This window comes from Bombus affinis, chromosome 6, assembly GCF_024516045.1.
Source record: "Bombus affinis isolate iyBomAffi1 chromosome 6, iyBomAffi1.2, whole genome shotgun sequence".
NCBI lineage: Eukaryota > Metazoa > Arthropoda > Insecta > Hymenoptera > Apidae > Bombus > Bombus affinis.
In genome coordinates this window covers 15,882,231-15,907,232 of record NC_066349.1, presented here as the reverse complement: position 1 = coordinate 15,907,232, position 25,002 = coordinate 15,882,231, and the positions used below count along the sequence as shown (strand labels likewise).

Here is a 25,002-nt window from a genome sequence, read left to right as displayed (position 1 = left end):
ATATTTTTATGATTGCTTTGATAACGGAGATTCACTCGCTTTTTTTGTTTCATTTAACGAATCAGAGTATTGCAAACTTCGAAGAATATTCTCGTATGAAGGCGACAGATTCAAACATATATCGATAAATTGCAGAAAGAAGAAATCAAATAAGTTCCGAATTTTACGTTGGAGGCTGTATATTTGATGGAAATATAGATCTGTATGGAAAGGAAAATTCTTAGGGTAAATAAATGGTAAAGGAAGTAGAGGGGGAAAATGACGAAGGTGGGGCTACGTCGAGGTCTAGATTCGGTCCTGAGTATAGTTGACGTCAGCGGCGCATGCGCAACAAAACGGACGGCACTGCAGAAGCAGCCGAGTTCGCGAGTGTATCGATTTTACGATCGTGTCTCTCGCCGCTAGTGCGTCCGTTTCCTTTAGTTTTTAGTGGTCGTGCTCATAGTACATGGATAAAATCGTGAATGGGATTAGTCGCTAGTCTCATCGTTCCGTACACCCGCTGACTCGCAACACTTTGCCACCCTCGCCATGACCAAGGATAGATTAGCAGCCCTCGTTGCGGTGAGTTTTCAAAAACTAGCTATATTTTTTTCGAAATCGAGTCGAATCGCCGAACGGTCTACGACAACTTGCCCGTCTACTTTTTCCTTCCTTCTACCTTCCTTTTTTCTGTGGTTTTCTCTCTAGTTTTCTCTAATTCATGCGCGTTCTCTCTCTCTCTCTCTCTCTCTCTTACTCCTGCAAATCTCAGTTTTGTTAGTGTCTGTTTGTAATTCTGTTACTCTGACTCTCTGCATCGTTCGTATTTTATGACGTTCGAAGAAACGATATTCTCTCGCGATATATATGCACTTATAATATATATATAATATACATATATATAATATATATATGTATTTATACGTGTAATATAGTACATAGTCGTTTCATTCGACGACTTCAAATATTTCCTTTAAAAACACCAATCGTCAAACGATTCGATGCTCGTTTACTGGTAAAATGGAAAGAAGGCGTTTCCGAGATGTCTACTTGACTGTCAACCATTCGGTAGTTGAACAGAGAGCGAGAGCGAGCGAGCGAGCAAGCGAGCGTGAGAGTTCAGAAAAGAGGGAGAGAAAGAGAGAGACCAATGCCTCCTGTGACTGACAGGTGTTTGCCAATATACGTTTTTCGTCATCGTTTATTTCATAACGATGACAGAGTTCTCGATGCCGGTACAAGTACATTCAGGCAGTCACTTTCAAATGGAAGATTCATTCTTCCGGATGACGTTCGAACATTGTGATATAATATACAATGTTCCGGGTATTGACGAGTATTTTTATAGTTTCATTGGGAGGTGACCGATCGTACGTAGGAATAAAGGTGTCGGTGTCGATGACTCAGAGGCGCCGACTAATACTCACGAGAACCTGCTACATATGTATTTGGGCGTACCTGAGCCCATCGGTTACATTCGACGATCGTTTTCCTATTTTTCTTCTTTCGTTTGACTTTAGAAAGAAAGAAATCAGTAGTTTCTAATGACGATAAACAATTGCTCTACGAACAATCACCCTCATCCCCACACTCTCCCCCCTCCCTTACATATATTCCGACCAATCGTAAGAATCAACTTGCTTTGTTATCTATCTTTTTTTTTTTGAGATGTTAATTATACGCGGTTGTCGCGCGTATTGTCCAATACCGTGCAAGGAACAAATCATTCGTGTTCAAAATTATTTCTCGATCGTTTGTTGCGTTACGTAGATATACGTATATGTGTAGTTTGTTTAGCGTGCCTAGCTGCGTTAGGCATTGCGTTGTGTTCTAATTCTTTCTTCTTCAACGGCCTGGATTTTCGTACGAGAATGCGTTCACGATCGAAACGCTTGGAAATCGGTGAATCGTACGCTCGACTTCTAATCGAGTTCTCTTTATCTTTTGATACAAAGTTATTGAAAATAGTAGTCAAAGTGAAAAGCCGCATAAAAAAATAAGAAGTAAATAAGATGTACGTATATCGTTATGTTTGTTAAAAAGGGATGACACGAACATGCGCTTGTTGCGTCTGCATAGGTTATGCCGTATGATAAAAGCAATGGCAGTAGAACTTGTTCGGCATAGTTAGGTATTATCCAAAAATCAGTTATTAGAGTTTCGAAAAGAAAGAATGGAGAAAGAACGGCCTACTTTTTCGTTTTCGTGTTTTATATAATGTATCGTGCGATAATCTCGACATCTTGATATAATCTCGAGTAAAACTTCGAAACAGTGACGGATATAGAAATCTTTCTTGGGCGGAGGGCGAAATGTGAGAATTATAATAGGAACATATTAGTAATATTTGTAAATATTATACATAAATACATTATGGAATCTTCTTTTACAAGATTTAAAATTTGTTTGTAAATTCTATTTTAATATCTCTATCTGATACCGTAGTTTAAACAATTAGATTTACATTCATTACATATTTAACACATTTTTTAGAATATCACAATATCGATAATTTTATATTTTATTAGTCGCATTTAAACAATTTGAAACTCAGTGAATTATGTCTCGCGACAAATTTTGCTAGGTCTGCATTTATTAGTTAGCTGTAGATAAACGAAGGAGGTACGAACAAAGAGTTAAGGAGGAGAGATCGATGAAAACGTACAATAGCTGGAATATAAAAATATATTCGCGTGGAGACGATTAACCCTTTATAGTCGGATGTCGCCACTGTGGCGGCATTTAAAATTTGTCATCAAAGTCGGATGTCGTCATAATGGCGGCATTCAAAATTTATTTTCAAACTGTAAATGTTTATCGTTCGGTAGTGGCAGTAGAAAATATGCCGATCGCAAACAGCTAAAGTAGCGTTAGACCAGTTCGATGGTTTGAACGAGGATGAGATATAGGGTGTGTAACGAGAACCAGTACGGACGAGATTGTCCGTTTGATTCGTATTTAGATATTGTTTGGCACGTGTTTGAAAATACAACGAAGCTTTACGAGTATCGATCGTATTGAACTGACGATATAATTATCGGACGTTCAGTTTGTTAGCGGAGTAAAGGTATCGTATTATTCGATACGAAATGCAACACATATAACAATTTGTTAATTGGAACGGAATAATGAATATCGTATCGGTCGCGAGTAAAATACAGCAGTATCGATGTGACTGGTCTTTCACGTCCTTTCTCATGATCGTATCTTCGATGCTAATTCGTCGACGCGAATCTACACATCACGAACTGTTCCTCGGCAACTCGTCGTCGGTTGATATCGCGTTCTCCTTAATTCGCGAATCGATCTTTCGAAAATGAGCCGTTCACAGGTCAAAATGTTTAATTCCATTTTTGGAAATTTTGCCGGTCTTTGTGCCAAAGCAGTCGACTGATACATATCTATAGTAATATTGTAAATAGAGAAAGCCTCTACGTAGGTATATGTGTATGCCCGAGGTAATCTCAGAAACTATTCAATCGATTTATATAATTCCTTCACCGTTGGAAGGTACATTTCCTCTAGATGGACACGGACTATATCTTATTATACGCCGCTGCTTAACCGTTCGAGTCGCAAGCAGCGCGATCGCGCTGTTTAGATTTTGTGTCGAAAAGTCCCAGTACATTTGAACGCTACGAATGACTGATGGCATTTTGTACTTTATCGTTATATTCTCAATAATTTATATTGAACAAAACTTGAAATATTTATAAACTAATAATACGCATATATAATAATATAGGTGTATTTCATAAAATAACAAATATGACGAGAGCTATTGCGCCGCTTGTTTCTCTTTTCAGTTGATTAAATTTTCTCTATTAACCTGTTTTTTCAAACACCTCTGCCATTCAAACGGTTAAGGAAGCGAACGACGAGCGTAGATGCGACTCAAGTCGGATTAGCGCAGCTTGGTTTTCACTTCACGATTGCGCCTTGCTCGACCGACGGTTGGAAAACACTTCCTACAAATGTCTCTCGAATACCATTTACCATATTGATCTCTACTACAAACGACGGCGAATCTAGAATCGCTAAATTAAATTCCAGCTAGTCTTTTATAATTTCATCGACTTGGTCTACTTTTTATTTCCAGCAGTTAACACTTTACCGACCGATAGCCGATTAATAGGTTTTTTGTCGGCGACGCTTACCGACCGTTAGCCTATTAATCGGCTTCTTGTCACCGACAATCTTTTTCTCATTATTTGAGCGGTAATTTGTTATTTAGTACCAAGGTACCTTGCTCAGTTGCGTCGCTTTGTAAGCTGTCACAGTTTTATACCAATTTGAAAAACTTACCGTTCGCGATAAACGGAAAGAATGGTATCGGAGAGTCTAAACCGTAACATAGGACGTAGGACGTGCGTATGCTGTTGAACCGCTAGCGGTCAGTGAAATGTCAACCGATTTGGCGAATAAGCGGCTGAAATACGTATGAACCGATCGATGGCTAGTATGTACACGAATTGATAACAACGTAATCCGAAAGATGCTGACTGGATGATGGACGTTGATCGCTCATTCGATGCAGGCCAGTGCAAAAATCAAATCGACTATTAACGAATACTTTGTTGATTTGTTTCAGGCCCAGTCGGACGACGATGACGTGGCGGACGATGTTTCCGTCAACGTTGGCGGGCCAGATGATTTTATGACCGAATTTTTCGCGGAGGTAAGTATACAATCTGTACAACTGCGGACGTCAAGTCTCGTTTCGAAAGAAACTCTATTTCCCAGCATGGTATCTCATCGCCAAGAAACACGCTTTCTTCCCCTTTTTCTTTCTTTTTCGTTTCCTCGATCTATTCTCCGACCGATCTCGTCTATTCGCCCCGCCCCCTATCTCCCTCTTCTGTCTCTTTTTCGAATTATTTGACCAACCGCGAGACAATACGTAGCAGCGTATTATACGTACGCGATCGAGGACGATTAAGCGGCAGATCGAGAGTTCACGTAAACGTTAAGATCGGCCATGATCGAATCTATCGATTCCTGTTGTCTAGCCGATCGGATTTCATCCGTCGAGCGATTGGCTGGAATTATTCCTTTCAAAGTCGCGAACAACGGTCGCGTTGATACGCGAACGATCTGTGCGTAACTTTACCAGTTAGAACAATTGACGAATTCGTCGTCGGACTCGGAGATCAGAATGCGAGAGATCGCGTTCGCGTGTTTATTTCGACGGAATCGCGATAAGCGATGGAACGAAATTTATCAACTGCGGTACGCGTATGAAAAGTGGTTTACGTATCGTAAGCGCAGGAAGGCGACGAACGATCGGCATTTCTATTTGACGCTGTTCCATTGATTCGTCGATGAACGAGGGAACGCAGTTACAAAGGAGACGCGACCAGTCGTCGACAAACGAGCTCACGTCGATATCGAAACGCAAGAAAATTTCTGTTCGGATGGTTTCGTCTCGATATTGGAGAATTAGGTCGAGACGACGACTCCGAGCCGAATGGCCATATCGCGTCACATATCGCGTACAAAATGTATCAAATATTTCAACCCCCACATTCGCATCTATTCTGTCTGTACGTTGTTCGCTGTGCGATTTTCTCATTGGGTCGCGCTACTCGTACATCCCCGTTCATAAATGTTAAGACACCCACTGGTTTCATAGGAAACGCGACAACTAATCTAAAGTATCAAGAAAACGATTAATCGATCAGAATTTTATAATCACGCAAGGATACAAATTTAGAAATTTGTTTCAATTATGCGAAAGAATGAACGTAATACAGTCAATTATATCTAACAATTATTATCCTTTTTTTAACTTAAATTCTATCGAAAAAATTGAAGATGAATTGGATAGGATAGCAAAATGCTAATATGTTTTGTATTGGATTGGAACTAAGTGATTGCGGGCTTTATCATTATCACCTAATGACAACATCCGCAATCACTTAGTTGCCAACCCAATAGACTCATTTACAGCATATCTCATGGCAAGTAGCAAAAAATACGAACGTGAAAATGAATGAAAACGATGATCAAAGAATATAATTATTCGCTATATTAAATCGACGAGACTATTGTTAAAACATGGAATATACATATATGGATCCGAAGGGATGGTTGGATGCGTGTTCGATTCAATCACAGAGTTTTGTTTTGCAGTGGTTCATTTTTACGTTGACGCGTGTACGTTTCGTACTCGTCGGAGGTTGCACCTCTGCGTTTCCTGTTCGCGGAGAATTTCGTACATTTTGTATGCGCTGTGGCGAGGGTTAGTGTTGTTATGGCAAGTTGGTATACGTAAGGAGATTTCCTTAGAGTCCGAGGGTCGCGACTTGATCGACCGTGTGGACCGGCCTCGCGTGGCGAATTCTTTTTGCAAAATTAACACTTTACCGACCGATAGCCGATTAATCATTTCTTTATTTACCGACCGATAACCTATTAATCGGTTTCTTGTCACCGACAATCTTTTTCTCGTTATTTGAGCAGTAATTTGTTACCCAGTACTAAGATACCCTGCTCGGTGGCTTCATTTTCGTTGCTTTGTAAGCTGTCACAGTTTTATACCAATTTGAAAAACGTACCGTTCGCGATGAACAAAAAGAGCGATATCGGAGAATCAGTAAACCGAAACAGTGGCGGCGCCAGGGAGAATCTGCGCCTGAGATACCGATCGGACGTGCGTATGCTGTTGAATCGCTAGCTGTCAGTAAAGTGTTAAATAGTTTCGGACTCGATGTTTATGACACCAACGATTTGCTATTAAGGGCGCCGTAAAATATTTCAGCGAAATCACGCAAGCAAGGAAAGTTGTTTATTGGAAGCTAACGGCTTTCTCAAAGATAGCTTTAAAAATAGGTTCGTTGATAAACCGTGCTTGCTAGTCGTTTGCATGACAATTTCCTCTTTTGTTCGTGTAACTAGTCGCTACAGATCTTTTATAGCGTAACGTTTCTTACTGGAGTTCACGTAGGTATCGTAATAATAATAAAGGGTGGCGTACGTCGATACTCGATGCGAATCATCACACCGGAACAAACGTTGTTTGGGAAACGTAAAATGGAAAAATACGAAAGATCAAAATTCAACGCGACTCGATACCACGCACCTACGCATTACCGGCAATTCGATGTAGGAAATCAGCGCAAATAGGATCCTTGACATTTGCGTTCGTTGCTATTTGCGTGGGCTCGTATTAACTCTGACCGCTTGTTTCGGTATCCGATCTTTTTTATTCTACGGCGCGTGGGAAGAGACAATTTTAATAAAGGTGAAACATCGGTGCGAATCGTTACCGTAGAAACGACATATCAACCACTTGTCGCCTTTTATCGTTTCGAAAATAAAATCAGTTAAATCTGCCTTTTCTCCTACTGGACGAGCGCGTCCCTACAATTTTCAACAATCTTATCGACCGATGTTAAACGTTTTACTATTCACGTATGTTACGAAGAAGTAGCTACTAACCGATTTACTCTTTAAGTTCTGTGGATTTGCCTTCGTAATACGATGCCTGCGAAAACTACGTATTATTCAAACGAGTTCACCATCCATTGCATACTTTTCCTTCCTTGCTGGATTATTTTCCGTTCTTCTTTCTCGTCGTATAACTCACGATCGATAGTTCATATTTTTCAATGTGTTCTTCCCCATTTCTCTCTTTTTCTATTTGTTTTCCTTCCTTCGTTTCTCTATCTTCTTCGATTTTTATCCACACCGCTACGTGGTTTAACGTCTTCTAATTTTTCCATAGGTGGAGGAGATCCGCGAAATGATAGACAGGATCCAGACGAACGTAGAGGATGTGAAGAAAAAACATAGTGCCATCTTATCGGCACCACAAACCGACGAAAGTGAGTTCCAACGGTCTCTCCTTATTCTTATCCGTCTCGTGCATCGATCGCGCAAACCATCGCGCGAGAGATCCAAATCAAAATTGTTCCATCGTTGGATACGTTTAATCGCTGTTTGTAGAACGCAGACGGCCACTTTTCCGTAGGATCGAATCTATTTGATTCCGGCTGATAAACTATTCGCAGAAGATAGCTGCGTTGCAACGAGTATGGAAAAACGTGTACGAGTCGAACGCGAAGGATCGTACGTCGTTCGTCCAGCGTTTCGGAAATGGTGGTTAGACGAGCAAAGGAACAGAATTGGACGGGTAATAAAGAAAACCAGCGAAGCAGAAAAGGAAAAAGAACGGAACGGTAGAACGACAGAGATCGTTAGAAGCGTCCAATACGATTGGTCTTACTCTCGTTGCTATCCTAACTGTCCACTCGGCACTCATGATTGCTTGTAATACTTTTTCTTGTTTTTCTAATCTTTAACGATGCTCGATTACCGGCGTTCCGGTTATTCGGCAAACCGATCAATTCGATCCGATTGTTCCGGCTGGAATGCTTGCTGAATGCGGCTGATCTCTCTTCGGATCTACATATGTATTGTATATAGGAAGCGATATAAATAGCAGGATTATGTTCTCCTACGTCCGAGGATGGATATAATCGACAGAATGAGAATGCGATTCGTGTTTCCTTGTATTATTACAATTTTCGAATATAAAGCGAGCTCCTACATCGATACACCGAGCAGCGGAAAACTGATCTTTCGATTTCGGTAGACCTCTTGATATATGCGAAAAGTTCCCTATCGATCGTTGGAACGATTTGTCCAGTGTACGCGAGCTATTTTATAACTGTAGGTTAGGAGTCGAAGCATCGGGGAAATAGCCGGAAGAACGAGGCCAGAAGGAGAACCGGAGGATAGAGACGCGAATGTGCGCGCGCGATGATTCACGAAGAACGGAGATGAACACCGTGAACGACCAAGTCGAGTGACGTTGTTCGTCGCTAGAAACTGGAGAGGACGACCCGATCGATGCACCACGAGTGCACACCGCACACACGTACTTACTTTTACGTCTGACATCGGCCGACTTGGAAGCGTTCTAGCGAAAAGATCGATCGAGCTCTCTTGCTCCTCGTTCAAACGCGTATCTCCTTTCAAAACGAAAAACGAAACCGACCATGGTTTTCTCATCGTCGCTATCGCTATCGATCTATTTCTTCCCACGTGCTCGTACGATGCTTGATCACGGTCGTGGAGATGTGAAACAGCGTCTGCACCGTTCTAAAACGGTCAGATGGCTTCGCTTGCCGAAGGAACGCGAATACGATCAAAACACGATTTAGATTGGGTTTAGATAGCATCGAGTCGATTTTCTAGCTGTCGGTTACACGAGCGGCGTGCCACGATCGCGAGAACCGTTTGTTATCGAAAGGTTGTCGTATCGAAGATCGTCTGTCGCGTATCCCGATAGAACGAATTCGTTGGAATAAATAGGTCGCTGAATGCTGGTTGACAAAGCGGTAGTTCGATTTTATCATTCGCTGTGCCGCTCGTTACGCTCGATATGTACAATTCGTAGCGGAAGCGTGCGTTCCATATGGAAACGTGTTTGATAAATCGCCGACGAGAATGCCGGGTCACGCACGAGTTTCGCTCGAAATCGGAAGCGTCCGAGAGATCGATATCGCGTCGCGTTCGTCGTTTGGTTCTTCGAGAGAAAAGAAAGGAGGCAAGAAAGGGAAGAGGAAAAGAGGAAATTTTTCTGGAACAGGAAACGCGCGCGCCATTCGATCGAATTCGAGCGTCCCGTGTCTCCCGGGCGTGCCGAGTTCTCGAGAGGCTTTGGAAGTAGGTCTGGCACGTTTCCACCCCGTATTAACCCAATTCCATCGAGCACCCTCGACGCAGGAGAATGCGCGCGCTCGTCGCGTCACCTATGAGAACGCGTGCACAGCCGGCAACTATACTAGAGGAATCCAATTCAATGTCGAATTCAAATTCGATCGGAGATGCGATCTTGGAAATCTCGATCGGTCGAAATGTTTTCCTTTCTTCTCTGTACGTCGTTCGACCACGTCTCTAGGCTCGAGCCTCGCTTCAGTAGCTACTTATGTATATGTCGAGTTCTCATTGGGGTTAGGGGCGTGTAACGAATCTTCATTTGGATTAGCCATTGCTGTTATACAACAGAGATGATATTTACAATGGTACAAATATGATTATTAGAGAATTTGACAGGTAACCACGATGATTAGATACTCGAGATGCTAGTGACAATGATCTTAGGTTCGATAACGAATCCACGGTCAACGTGATAGCAAATGCGCTTGCTTCCAAAGTCTAACTCAACTACGAACTCGACTTACTTGTCCACGGTACAAGTAGAATTCAACTAACTAACTCAGTCCAAGTGGAACTGCACTTATATGCTTTTCCCTGTACCTCTCTGTACCCCTCTAGTCGAAGAATGTTCGCTAGGACGCTCGGTATTAACTCATCGTAAATACGGCGTGTAACTCGCTGATGAGATCGCATGCGACTGCGAGTGATGAAACTCTCCTCTCCTTACGATCGCGTTCGTTTATATTATATTGGTCGAGGGGGGTACCGATAAAATTCCAATCGCCTTTGTTAGACGGTTCCACGTAGCGGCGACATTGTTTCCGTCCGCAATTTGATTATTAGTACGATATTTGTGCGTTCTGCGATATTGATACTCCGAGGCAAAACCACTATACAACTAGTCCATACCTCTGTTAGGTAAAAACGTCCATCCCGTGACCGTGGCTACGTTTAGCGACCATTTGTGTCACTTCGAGCCCAAGCTTACTGTCATAAATCTCGGCCAAACATAATCGGATTAAATCATAAACAACTACTTCTAAGTTTCGTTATTTAAGAAAAACTATAAGAAAAAGTCTAGGTTAAAGTATCGGGGATCTTCCCAAAAATTCCAAAAGAAAGGCCCCGATGTCCTTTCATCCGCGACATATAGATAGATACGTAGACCACGTAGGTGTATGTGTACGTATGTATAGTATGTACGCGACACGACATGGGTAGCGTACGACGGATATGGTACGTTTTAATAAACGCGCGATAATTGGCGATACGGTTCCGTGCGGTTGGTGGAATTGATCGGGCGACCCTGTCGATGAATGACGAACAGGGATGAGAAAGGGGTTACAGGCAGTATCCGGTGACAACCGGGTCAGGTGGAAAAGACTTTGCCGATGACAGCAGGAAATACCGATCGAGTGGAATCGTGTCGTTGCATTTTTGCTTTCCCCCGTTTCGGGTCCTAAGGAGTCGCCATCTGTCGCGTTCTCTCGTTCAAACAATTAGCTTCGAACGTAAATGTAACCGAAACTCAGGCATTTGCCACGGGAGAGCTTGAAAAAAACGTAGACTATCTGGTTTCTCGATACTTTCGAGATATCTCGAAGTGATACTTTTACGCGTCGAAAGAAGAATTATGGGCCGTTGACGAGTTGAATTCTTGGAAGGGGACGTATCGAGAAATGTGGTTAAATGATGGTAAGATACGTAGATAACAGAATGAATCAAGTCTTTGTTTTTTCATTGCAGAGGTTAAAATGGAATTGGAAGACCTGATGTCCGATATCAAGAAAACGGCCAATAAAGTCAGAGCTAAGTTGAAGGGTAAGAGACAGATCCTAGATAGATGCGTGACGAAGTAAACGCAAGCCTTTATACAAATATCGAATAACGTTAATTCATCCAATTGCGAGATTTACTTTAAAAGTATGTCTATAACTATATACGTACGATGGCCGTAGTTAAATCGACCGTGCGTTGCGAATAGCCGATCGAACGTTTGATTCTTGACTATGTCTTGCCCTGATTTGGGGGTGTATTTATAGTGTTAAATAGAGATGCGTGGAGTGGCTTTTGTCTCTGGACGCGCCAACATCGTTCTTCGGCTTGAATGAACACGCGTGTAAATCTTCACGCGTAGATTGCACGCGGAGGTATTGGTGAAAGCCACGGGCACCTCTGCTCGCTATAAATAAAAAGTAGAGTCGCGTTTTGAGAAGACAAGCATGTTGTATATATGGTTTGGACTGTGTCCGCTGGTCGACTCTGTTTTGATATTACGTTTCCCATGTGGACAGTGATAGAACAAAATATCGAGCAAGAAGAGCACACGAACAAATCTTCGGCGGATTTGAGGATACGCAAGACACAGCATTCGACGCTTTCGAGGAAGTTCGTCGAAGTGATGACGGAGTACAATCGAACGCAAACCGATTACAGAGAACGGTGTAAGGGAAGGATACAACGACAGCTGGAAATCAGTAAGCGGGGATCATTGCTCGTATCCGTATATCGTATAAGAGCACGTAGTTGACCGCGTGTTACGCCTTATGTCAGAGTTTAAATGACCATCGGTTTCTACTTTTAGCCGGTAGGACGACCACCAACGAGGAACTGGAGGAAATGCTGGAACAAGGAAATCCGGCGGTGTTCACGCAGGGGGTAAGCGTTTCGTTTCTTCGTTTCTACATGGATCGAAAACATGGTGCTGTATCGAGACGCGTTTCTCGCAGATTATCATGGAAACGCAACAAGCGAAACAGACGCTCGCCGATATCGAGGCGCGTCATGCCGACATCATTAAACTAGAAAATTCGATCAGGGAACTTCACGATATGTTCATGGACATGGCGATGTTGGTAGAAAGTCAGGTAAGGTCCGCGACGTAACGTCGTAGTTGTTTAATCGTCCCCCAGTTCACCCTCCGACTTTGCTTTCCACAGTTTGTCTTTTCGGTTATTCGTTATCACGTTGCATCCATTTTTTGTTTTAAAAAATATTTCCTTTTATCTTTTCGTACGATAGTCTATGAGCGTAGAAACAGAGAGTCTCGGTATTTGCATAGTACTTTTGTCGGCTGCTACTTCTGCACGTCACCGCTACGTTTGTTTATATCGATCGTTCGTTAACGTTCCTTCGATACGCTCACGCGATACCGAGATTTTTATATTTATCGTCGTTTTGTTATTTAAAATTGCATTCGTTTGCGTTAGAGGTAAGTATGAGATACGGGTGGCAAAGTTTAACGAAGCACACGGAAGTACTCGGGAGACGGAGAAAAGGATGAATTTTAAGAGGGGCGTAGCGCGAACCATGTAACTTTTCTTTCGCGGCCAGCTTCTTCTTTGCGAAACACATCGGCTATTCTCTTTGATCTCGTTTTTGGTGTTTGTCGAGTTCGCTAACGCGGCGGCCGTTGACGGAGCTTTCTCGCGAGTTTTCTTGACCGAGACGGCTAACGAGAAAGAATAGGTCAATGGCCGTTGCTGGTAAATTAAAGATGCATGCTATACCAGCGAACAACTAAATAAATAACAGTAATAACGATATTATCGATATTAACACGACGATAACGTCGAACCTTTTATCTTTTCTTTTTTTTTTTTTTTTTTATCAAGCAGAGAAATGTAATTCGGACAACTCTAGCTCGATTCGTCTTCGTGACTTCATTTTTTTTTTTTATTATCGTCGTGGCTATGGTTCTCTCTCTTTTTCTTTCTCGTCGTTTTCCCTGTTCCGTGTGTAGCGGTGCATGAGAAAAATCTTGATCTTAATCGTTACTCGGCTTTTAACCGACTATACAACTAACATCGCTCTCTCTCTTCCCCTGTTACGCTGTGTGGATTCGCGCCACGCACCTACTTTAGGGCGAGATGATAGATCGCATAGAATACCACGTGGAACACGCGGTGGACTACGTGCAGACGGCTACGCAGGACACCAAAAAAGCGCTCAAGTATCAAAGCAAAGCTCGACGGGTGAGTCCTCCCCAGATCTCAAACCATCGATCTTTCGTTCGCGTCTAATTGGTCACTTTTTGTTTTCTCCTTTGATCCTCTGCCTCCCCGTCTCTATCATTCACGGCGACTCTCTTAACCTTTGTCCCTTCCTCTGCCTATCCACTCTTATTTCATCGCGTTCATCCATGTATTCGCGGTTCTCTTTCATCCTGTACTGTATTTTACGCTACTATGTGAAACCTTTTACGCTTTTTGGTTTATCTGGTGCGCCTTTACGCGTATGCTTACTATTACTACTACCACTACTATTACTACTATTACCACTATTATCATTATTACTACTATTACTGCTACTACTGCTACTACTATGACACGACATCAAATAACGACGACGCTTTCTCTGTCGTTTCCGTTAACACATTTTGTACAATCGAAACGACGCTCGGGCGCATACTTACACCTATGTGCGTTCTTACGTTCGATGTGCATTTATGTATTACGATGTATGTATTACGCGTCCTTTACCCACTTTGATTGTTTTTCTACTTTTTCTATGTGCGCGCGCGTATATATATATATATATGTGTGTGTGCGTGCCTCTGTGTCTCTCTACTTGTGTCGCTCTGTCCTACTGAAAATGAGTGTGCTAAATGTGGCTCTTATTTGTACTACTAAAATCTCACGTACTAATCTGTGCTCTCTAACCGTCTAACTCTTGTTCACGATTGGATTTGTGCGTACACGCGCGTGTACACCTGTCGGTCATATGTGAAAACGCAACGTGTACACGCGTTTTACGTTGTCGCGCGTGAACCATTGTTTGGGCTGGCGTCGCGACTGTTTCTGACCCGCGGGGTGATGGCGCTGCCGATACGCTGTGACGTGTGCGGTATATGGTGTACCGCGGTGTGTGGCTTCGCTCATGGTGTGTTTACCTCTATCTGTGCACGCTGCTTATGCGTATACGTATCGCTCGTCGTCGGATCCGATTACGTTCGTGTACGTATACGTGTAAACGCACATGAACACGCGTGCGACGAAGCATAACGATTAACTTTGGGTACATCCTTGTTGGAGGCGATCCACCGGTTACCGTTGCGATTCCTTTTCGTCCCGTTCGATCTCGCTCCCGAGGTCCCAATCGCCATGCTCCGGTCCGCACCATCTCGTCCCGTTGTTCGTTTCCATCGGTCCCATCCGTCCTATCCCTGGTACGGCACGTCAGGGTGAGTTAGTGGACCGCATTGAATACCTCGTGGATCAAACCGGCGACCATGTTGGCCAAGCCTGGGAGGAGCTGATCAAGGCCGAGGAGTATCGAAGCAAAGCTCGTAAGGTAAACGAATCGAATCGATAACGGTTGATCGCCGCCGGATCGCTTTCGATAGAAAAAACGATCGATAGGGGCGATAATTATCCAGCGGCGATCATCGATAGTTGTTCCTACTTCGTTATAGGAGGAACGAGGGGAAGAGGCCCCGAGGATTTCGTGGCCAAAACACGAGACGACAGCAACCAGTCGACGCATATCTTTCTCTCGATATCTCGCGATTTCTTTGTTCTCTCTCTTTCTTTCTCGCCTTCCTGTACCTCTGTTTCTCCTTTCTTCTTTTTCTTCTTTCTCCTCGGTCGTATCCGTATTTCTCCGACGATGACGACAACGACGACTCCTTTCGTCGACATCCGAAGCCACTCGTTCAGTTTTTGCCTCGCGACACGGACCATCGTACGCCGTTAATCGCTCGCTCTGGCTTTGCGAATTTCTTTTCGAAAGCGGTGGCAACGGATCGTGTGTCGTGTACGAGTTTCTTTCTCTATTTACGTACGTTCTCTCTCTTTCGCTTTGCTTCTGTTCGACTTTTCGATGTCGTATGTCGTGTGTCGTGCAATACGTTCGAGCGCAGAGCTGACGCCGACGTAGATAAACGTATCAACAGCATGTGCAACGTAAAGGTACGTCATCGGCCGCTTCTCTTCTTGCTTGCGAACAATCGCAAACTTCCATTTTTAGAATCAAAGCTGACGCAACAGTTGGCGCAGAAACGCGCGTTTCACCTATCTTTTCCTCTCTTTACGTTTTCCCTTCCTCTCTACTCAAACCTTAATAATCTCTTCTTTCGTCCAGTATTATCGGTCGCGATCTCGATCTCGATCTCTGTTTGCTTGCCTTGCCTGTCTTCTTCTCCTTCTCGTGTACTCCTTGTTAAGTGTGCAAGAACCGATGCGTCTGCCGCTTTCTCATCGAACCGTGGAATCGACACGGCGCAACGTTTCCTTACTCCTCTGGTGATTTCTGCACTTTGCCCGCGCTTCGACGGATTCGTTCGTCGCTGTTTCGCCGGTTTCTCACACGAATCGTATCTTTTTTTTTTCTGTCCACAGAAAATGATCTTCATCGTAATCTGCGTCTTAATATCGGTCGTGATATTAATCGCCATAATAATAGGAAGCGTTCCGAGCTAAAGAATTCGAGAAACGCGCGCTAGGAATTGGGTAATGGGACACGATGCGATACTCGGGATTTCGGAACGCGTGTGCGACGCTTGACCGACGCTTCGATGCGACGCCAAGAACAGAGGAAGAGCGCCGATCGAACAGCGACGATAATAGGCGCGCGAGGAAACGAGCGAAGAGACAAAGAAGCGCAGCTAGGGAATATTATACTCGTGGTAAACGGAGTGATTGGTCAGCGACGCACGTAATTACGTATAAAGAAATAGATGACGATGAGGATGACAAGAAACGAGTACACACGTTCGTCGAAGGATTTCGGAATTCGCCGGAGGATTTCGGACTTGCCGCGTTTCTAAACGCCGTTGTAGAAGCAGATTCTTTCTAACGCGCGAACGCAGGCGCCTCGTTCTTGGCAAGTGGAACCAGCTTCGCTATTTTCCTCCGAGCTCTTGTTTCCCCTTGCTCTGGTCTCTAACACCTAAAAACGAAACATGTTTGTTGTTCGTAACGCAATAACCCTCATTAACCCACAACCGCTCGTCTCACTAACGCGCCAATCTTTTCTATTCGCGCTCTGATCGCCGACTCGTCCTTGTGCCCTTTCGCGCGATCTCTCGTAACATCGTAGAATCGGTGCGCGCAAGTATCTAAAGTAGAAGAGTAGAGGCGCTGCGATAGCTCGAGAGGAAAAAGAGGGCAGCGAGTCGGCGATTCGAGTGCCTCGAATCAAACTCTCGCGATTCTTCCTCGTCGTTCAGCGAGTTGGTCGCACGTCCTCTGTGACGATCGTATCGGCATCTCGAGCATTGGCCCGAGCTCCAACTTCTCCACCGAGAATTCTCTTTCGCGGCTCTGTTCTTGGATGCGCTTTGTGCGTTCATCGAGTGACAGCAATGTTGTATTTTGTTCGCAGAAATTGATGTTCATCGTAATTTGCCTGACAATAGCGATCATCATTCTCATAATCATTCTGGTATATGCGTTGTAAGAAGATAGATCGACGATACGAGGATTTCAGTGAAGCGGTACGAAAGCGAACACGAAAGTGGACCATGAAAGAAAAGTAAAAAAAGAAAAAAAGACAAAAAAGAGAGGAAAGACAATGTTTTCGTTGAATGGCAGGGCACACGCATACACCCAGCCACCTCGCGGAAAAAGGTCGCGAACTAGCAACAGCTGCGGCGTTTTCGCGTACACGCGTCATACGTTTCGAAAGCGAACACGCCGGACGCTGTCGACGATTTAGAAATACTCGCACGAGTTCTCCTCGTATTCGATTCGTTTGCTCGAGAATCGCGTGCGCGGTCGATGCTAAGTGCGCGCTCGTGTGCGACGCCGTTTTAAACGTCTTCCCCGATTTTCTCGTAACCGTGTCCAGAATTATTATGAAATTTGTGTATTTCCAGCTACGTACCTTGTCGCGTATAAAAGTGGTCGCGTAGCACGCGTTCCCGTGGCTCGTCGAAGGTACACGCAGGTCGATGATGAAACCAGACGACGATCGGTCCCGACCGATCCAACGATCCAGCAATCGCGCGATACGAATTTTCAGTTAATTTCGCACGATCCGTAAATAAGTAGGCGATTCGTATGAAAGAGGTACATGTAACGACGATATTTAGGGCGGACGATCTCGTTAACCAGAAATTTGCGTTTTTCTCGTGTCTGAACGCGTATCGTGTCTATGCAGCGATGCGAAAAGAGAGCAAAATAAAAGAAACGAAAAGAGAGAAGCGAACGCGCGAATCTGGCATTCGTTTGATGCGACACGATCCGACGATCCGACGACGTTTGGGAGGATCAAGAGCACACGAACAGTTTGCCACCAAGTGGTCAGTGACACACGCAGAGAGGCATGCGAAACACGTGCGATTTAAAAAGAAGATCGAATACGATGTTTGCGTGGGTGTTGTGTACGCGTAAAGAGAAGAAAGAAGGGAGGCGTGATGCAACGTGGCGTGTAGCATATACCACCGAGGAGATCAGAGTAGTTACGATAGGAACGAACCGCTAAATTGCGTACCGTGTTGATAATCGATCATTATGTTTTTGCCGATGCATTGATGCCGAGCGCAGAAGAAGATCATGATCATGATCTGCCTTGCTATACTCGCCGTCGTTCTGACTACCACCATCGGTGGATATTTTGGGCTGTAAACGCCGCACCCAGGTACCGTCCATTCAATCTTTTGGTCCGCGTATACGAACGAAATCGGCGAGAACGACACGCGTTTTCCATTGATCCTCTTCTGTCTTTTTCTTTTGCAGACAAATCCAAAGAAGTTGCCGTCGCGTTTGTCACCGCGAAACGTCGGCAACGTGTCCGAGTCCAGACAAATCGGCCCGAAACAACATTGGACACCTCGCCCGTTCCAAGTCGCACGGTCGTCGTCGACTGGAACTTCGCCATTGTCAACGGCAACAGCAACAGCAACAGCAACAACAACAGTGGCGCTCGATCGCGATGTTGTCGACAGGCCTTTTGTCCGCGCGTGCCGCTCCTCGTCCTACGGATCGTCGCTGTATTTTGCCTTCTGTTACGCTTACGCGTTAACGTATACGCGTCCAACATGTTCATCGTGAGGAAGGAGGAAAGAAGAGAAAGAGGAGCAAAGAACGGACGTAGACACGAATTAAGAACGAGAACGGAAACGAGGAAAGCGATAGCTGATAGAACGAAGAATCGCCGTCGTCGTTGTTTGTTTGCGCGATCGTCGTTTGTCGCCTTAGCTTGGCCATCGTTGACCGAATCGCCGTCCTCCTTAGTTTCTTTCCGTTTTCACGCGCTTCCATCGACAGACTCGATGCGCGGATAGTTTCGTCGCTAGCCTCGCTTCGTTCCACTTTCTATCACGAAGCGTAAAACTTATAACAGCGCCAGAGTGATTTGTCTCGGTAGGCTCGGTTTTCGCTAGATCTCAACCTCGTCTTTACCCCCTTTTCCAACCTCTCCTTTCGTACGCGATCGGTCATTTCTCAATCGCGGTAAATAGCAAGTAGCGAGTAGCAAATAGTAAATAGGAAATACCGACAGCCAGAAACGCGTACACGCGAGAAACGATAAAAGGCACGGACGACGTATAGCGACGAAGCGACCTTGTTGTTCGGCGACGTATCGAAACGGCGAGATTCGTGTCGGAACGTCAACGAGCAAGCGGCGGAGCGAGTCCTTCGTCGATCTCTCTCGAGCGATCACGGTGCCTATCGCGATTATTGGCCGTTGCACGGCCGACAATCAACGAGACGAGGATGACACGCGTGATGTAACGTCGGAGTCGAGCGACGAACGACGGTTTACTTTCGCTCGTACGCGATCGATTTTACTCGAGGCTACCGGGCGGGCCTACGTAAGTACGAGCGGAAAGAAAATAAGCGGTGCTCTCGCGGGTGGCTGCCTGCGAGAATAGGTCGTATCGATGTATCTCGTTCCGAGCCAAGCCTAACACCCAATGGAGTTTTTCTGTAACGCGAGGGGTCGCGCGAGGCTACCGAGTAACCCTCTCGTTTTTCACGCCATTTTCGGCGTGGTGCGCCGGCTCTGGTAGCCGTGTCCAATTAAACCGACTACCTACCGAAGTGCATTCTTTTGACTGTGATTTTTAACCGAGCTTGGAAATTAGTTCTTTACGCACCTCTCGGATGTTTCGAACGCTTTCGAGCATAGTCGCGCGATAGTTTTGGAGACGCGCATCACGCATACACGATCACTCGCCACATATCATGTACTATTCGAAGCGTGTAGATTTCTAACGAGCCTTCCCTCTCTCGCTGCTTCTAACATCGCCGCAACCGTCTTCGATCGAACCGAGTCAGGTGCTATATCGCGTTGAAATACGATCGTCAATAATGGCGGCGACGAGTACGTGAACGAACCGAGAGAACCCTCGTATTCTCCGAACGATAAGAAACGGCGAGACAAAGAACAGTTTGGCGAAACGCATCATTGGCAAAAACAGAGAGCTCTGTTTACAAAAAAGGAAAGAAAAAGAAAGAAAGAAAACAAAACCGTACATGTAGCTAGACCACGCGAGAGCATAAAGGACGAATTTCCAAGCGCGTCGTAACGTTAGGATAGCTTTCGTTCGACGAAATACGTATACACCTAAGTAGTTTGTTTCTCGCTTTCGACGTGGCGTCATCATCGACTGGTCGATGCAAGTTGAGACCGGTTAATCGAGAACGACGAGTCGAATAGTGGAACGTCATTGACTTCGTGTTGCACGAAACGCCATTAGGGTATTGGGTTCGATCGACCGATCGACGTAATCGCTTTGCTTCCCTTCGCGAGAGGTCGCAATTCTTTCGATCTTTGCCGAGTTTCGCGACTTTTCTCTCTCGATTACACATACACGCATACACATACACACACGCACACGCGCGAGAGCCGCCTGGTGTTTTGTTTTTTCAGTTCAGCTCGTGGATACTGAGTACGTTGTCAAGTACTCCGAAATAATCGGCCAATGGCCGATTCAACGACAATAACGACGGTACTACGACTACGACCAGGACTATTACGACGACAAAGACCGGAACGTTCCTTTCGATTTCGTTTCGTTCGACTTTGTCCGATTTTGTTGGATTTCTGTTTCGCGAATGATTGGTCGAGAAGCGAATGTCGGTTGAAAATCGGAAACAGCTTCTCGCGAGAAGCGTGCGTCGTTCTTGAGGCGGTCGGTCACACAGCGCAAGGAACAAGATGCCGTTGAAGGACGCAGGGAAATGGACGCAGAGACGAGGAACACGCGATGAGGAGAGAAGAGGAGATCTATAAAGTTGCAGCAATAATAAGATATAGGTGTTACGGGAAACTAATTAACGCTAATACAATCGTCGACGATAAAATCTGGATCATACCGATGTATCGTATCTACACAAAGTGTATACATATTTATTGCTATATGTGTATATATATGTATATATACACGCAAAACACTCGTACGTATATACACACAGAGAGAATATACACACACACGTACACACACATACACACAGAGACACGAAATGCGTGCGTATACCGTAGCTCACGATTATGAACGCGAGACACGAGTCGCGCATTAACATACATACATACATACACACACGCATACTCGCACACCTACATGAAACGCTTTAACGCGTTCACACAGAAAAAATAAAAACATATTACATGTATATATAAATAGGTAGTCGGCACAGTCGAAAAGAGTAATATATTAACGATGATAATTTATTATTCGCGACGCCTGTTGCTCGTGTAAACTGTCGTCTGATAATTGCTTTTCGGGCAAGAAATGGGCGACGTTCGTGTTAATGTTTTGTTGATTATATTATATGAACGTTGAGGTACATGCGTTTCAAAGATTATGGGTTAATGTTTCAGAATGATATAAGAAAGAGATGAAACAAAGGTAAATGGTTACGCTACACACAGGCCACGTTGCTCTAGCAACGATATTAAAAGTAGAATGCGATAATGCGATGAAGACGGCGATACGATGCTACGATAATAATAAAAACGTGGCAAATATACATGGTGAAAGGAGGGGAACGTACGACACGATCATAATGATAATGATAACGATAATTAACGATATTTCAAATCACTTTGCATTGTACAGAAGCATACTGATTGTTAGTTTAGGTAGCTACGTTGCCACGATCTATTATTTAATCGTTGAATACGATTAAGGAATAAGTAAAAAACGCGGAAAATCCCTCTGTGACGAGTCGATCGATATGCCTGGTTGTTCGAATCGGACCGGATGGTATTTTGTTGTGGTCGCGATCGCACTCGCGGTCAACGTCAACGTCAACGTCGCGTCAACGTCGTCGTCGTCGCCGTCGTCGTCGTCGTCGGCGGCGGAGAAGCAGATGGAGGAGGATCGCAAGAAGAAAAATTTCTTTCGCTTTCGCGTATGTGTGTTGTCGGTGGAAAAGAAAGAAAAGGAACGATAAGCGGCGGCGGTCTATCAACTCGATAGACACCCTCCTCCGAACTTGGTTGCTTCGCATTTTGAAATCGAAACGAATCGCGCGCACCAAGTGATCGTGATGATCGCTTCGACGAACACGGTTGATCGATTGGTCGATAATCGTCGATCCTCTCTCGGTGTTGGTTCGATGCCGATCTACGATATACAGGAACAATCGTGAACACGTTATCGGCCTTAATGCGATCGATCGCGTATCGCGTATCCGCACCGAGACGAGAGATCGTCGCAAACTCTCCCCTGTGCGCATCATTTTTGTATATATCAGCCTGTACGATTTGGAGACAAGTCGTTCACCTTTTGTTCGACTAGCTTTAAATCTCGTATCTTGCCGTTAGCGTTTTTCTCAGACGCGTGCGCGCTCGTGTGTAGCGATCCTCGCGATAGGAATTGAAGAATCACACTTACTTTCGTACCATCGAATAAGTTTTCCCGGCCACGATAGATTTATATGTATAATTTGTAATAAGTGTACGTATCGTCGGTAATCTCGACGGTCGGTATGCGCATAGAATACGTATTTTGGCCTAAAAAAAAACTAGGAAAGAGGAATTTTCTCCTTCACACGTTATATATATATATATATTACCTGTGGCTTCGTTGATTTCCTTTCGTTCACGAGGAGAGATTTCACGAGTGCGAATCAATCTTTGATCTTAATTCGCGCAACGGTACTGTCCGTCTGTCCATCTGTCTGTCTACCTGTCTTTCTTTCATTTATATCCCATTTCTTTCCTCCTATCTTTACTATACGTAGTTGGTTTTGTTTTCCAATAAATACGTAAAGCGATCGAGACGGGACACTCGTTTGCATCCGATGAACGTTAGCAACGCGAACTAACGAAAGACAATGACCGACAGATGGGCTAAAGCGTGAGCCAATCAGGAAGTAGACACGACAGGTAAATGGGAATTGTGACGAAGCAGAGGGAACGCTTTAGAGACCTCGAACACGACAAAGTATCGAGAATGTACATTGGTCGTGTCGCATCGGTGCAATTATTACTCTTCGAGAGACTATTTCAATAACCTTATGAGTGTCAATTCCACTTTCGAGCGTAAATCGTAAGTTTGCGAATGTTTTCAGACAAAAGAACAAACGAACAAAAATAAAGAGCGATCGTGATTGGGGTGTTGGTGTTAAATCATAACGATAAGAGAGGTTACGTGGTCGTGTCTCTTGACTGCCACGCGGCAAAGTGAGATTATTATAATAAATTTACATTATTGAGAAAACTAATTAGGGAATGAGAGAGTGGGAGAGGAAGGAGTAGAAAGCACGTACGTACGAACGAGCGAGCGAGCGAGAGAGCGAAAGAGCGAACGAACGAACGAACGAGCGAGCGAACGAGCGAGCGCGCGAACGAACGAACGAACGAACGAAAGCAAAGAAGTAAGAAAGTAAGAAAGTCGGGGAAAAAGGGATGTGAAAAGAGAGAATGAGAGGAAAAGTTTAGAAAGAGAAGCAACGTGCGATCGGACGAATGTACTGACAAACGAACGAACGAACGAACGAACGATGTTAAAAAAAAAAAAAAAAAAAAGTTTGAACGAAAGAGTGCGTATGCGTGCATGCGAGAGAGAAACCGATGCACGAAAGAGATACTTTGAAGAATTTAGCACGTTGAACAATGGTATGGAAATACTTTTTATCGTAGACACACTTCTATTAGGCGAGAGAATTACAAGGACGATGAAAAGGCAAAAAAATAGAAAAAGAAAAAGACAAAAAGAGACCTGTATTAAGGATTACTTATTAAATAAATGAACGGTGTTTTTTCCGCCTATGAGTCGTATTTGCGTCGAGCGAGCACGGATGCATTCACTTCTCTTTCTCTCTCTCTGTTAAACGAGAACAGAACGAAATAGATCGTTATTTCGTTTCCATCTTTAATGCGATATTATTGTTATTACCATTATTATTATCGACACTGTACAAAGTTGGCAATAATCTTAAGAAATCCACCGTCGTAACGCGTTTACTAGCTGTGTTTGACGAGAGAAAAAGAAAAAAAGGAGAGAAACGCGAGGCGAGGTCCGCGCTTGTCACCCAATGGAGAGAAGAGAGCTCGTTGCAGCATCGTCTAGGACTAAACAAACGGGGCTGTCGAAAATCTGACGCGCGATCGAGTGAGGGTGGTGGTGCCCTTTCAGCATCGCCTGATCCTGCACAAAAATATGAACGCCTCTGCGAGCCTGTATCGAATATACATACGCATTCCTGCGCTATAGACCGTAGCTCCTATAGATATCCTATAGGTCTGGCTCGCTTTGCAACACAGAGGCTACCGAAGTTTCCAAGAAAAAGATAAAAAAAGAAGAGATGAAGGGAAAAAAGGGTACGACGAGTTCGCGCTCCGCGTGAGCGTTAAATTGGCGAATCGTCGAATCTTCGTCTTTTTTCGTCGTGATACGATAACCGTACAACAGTTTCGTCTCGACCTTTTGGGGACATTTTCGTCCTCTCTGACTCCCGATTCGCCGATTTTCCGTCGCGTTCTGCGAGTTATCTTCGATCTATTGATCTGCCGAAGCGACAACAAAAACAAAAAAAGAAAAAGAGCCAAGCGTTTACTGTACAATTATATTCTTTTACGTTAACGACTTACTATTGAGTAGATGAGTAGTATATTTTACATTACCAAAATATGATAGCGTTACTTGTCTTACCCTAATTTTATATATCATCGAAGATACGTATCCGCAGGAATAACGATTATAGTCAGCACTACAGTGAAGTTACTATACGTCTGTAGATAACAAAGGTCCGCAAAGAGATTTTAAAAACCGACACGATGTTCAATGTATTTAAATCTTCTCTCTCGAAAGATGAACAATATACAAGAATATGTAACGGGAGTGAATGTTGCGCGTCCCATTTATTAGTCTCCTTTGCCCTCGTTGCTGGACGCCTGCAGCCGATACAGCCCGCGCGTCACTCTGGTTAGCGAATAAAATAAAGGAAAAAGGGGTCC

The 25,002-nt window shown here is 44.3% G+C and overlaps 1 protein-coding gene across 6 annotated transcripts; it reads left to right on the top strand.

Moving 5' to 3' along the window:
* The first annotated feature begins 300 nt into the window (after positions 1-300).
* On the top strand, positions 301-24,891 carry LOC126917410 (syntaxin-1A). Of its 6 annotated transcripts, XR_007710927.1 has the most exons (11): positions 301-564; positions 4,574-4,660; positions 7,709-7,808; positions 11,395-11,469; positions 11,943-12,125; positions 12,233-12,306; positions 12,378-12,515; positions 14,830-14,940; positions 15,062-15,557; positions 16,972-18,228; positions 18,327-24,891. XR_007710927.1 is itself a non-coding variant. In XM_050724241.1 (10 exons), the coding sequence occupies exons 1-9, from the start codon at positions 532-534 to the stop codon at positions 18,213-18,215; spliced, it is 882 nt and encodes a 293-aa protein (XP_050580198.1). In that variant the 5' UTR covers positions 305-531; the 3' UTR covers positions 18,216-18,228; positions 18,327-24,891. The 6 variants fall into 6 exon arrangements, 2 of the variants coding, with proteins under 2 accessions (XP_050580199.1, XP_050580198.1); XR_007710929.1 differs by lacking the exon at positions 15,062-15,557 and having other exon boundaries at positions 302-564; XR_007710928.1 differs by lacking the exons at positions 14,830-14,940; positions 15,062-15,557 and adding an exon at positions 13,512-13,622 and having other exon boundaries at positions 304-564.
* Positions 24,892-25,002: the final 111 nt, after the last annotated feature.

Bases quoted from the DNA above. Each gene is read 5' to 3' on its own strand.
- LOC126917410 (XM_050724241.1), top strand. From the start codon at position 532: ATGACCAAGGATAGATTAGCAGCCCTCGTTGCG. The intron at 12,307-12,377 runs GTAAGCGTTTCG...CGTTTCTCGCAG, and splicing joins CGGCGGTGTTCACGCAGGGG to ATTATCATGGAAACGCAACA. The intron at 12,516-13,511 runs GTAAGGTCCGCG...CACCTACTTTAG, and splicing joins CGATGTTGGTAGAAAGTCAG to GGCGAGATGATAGATCGCAT.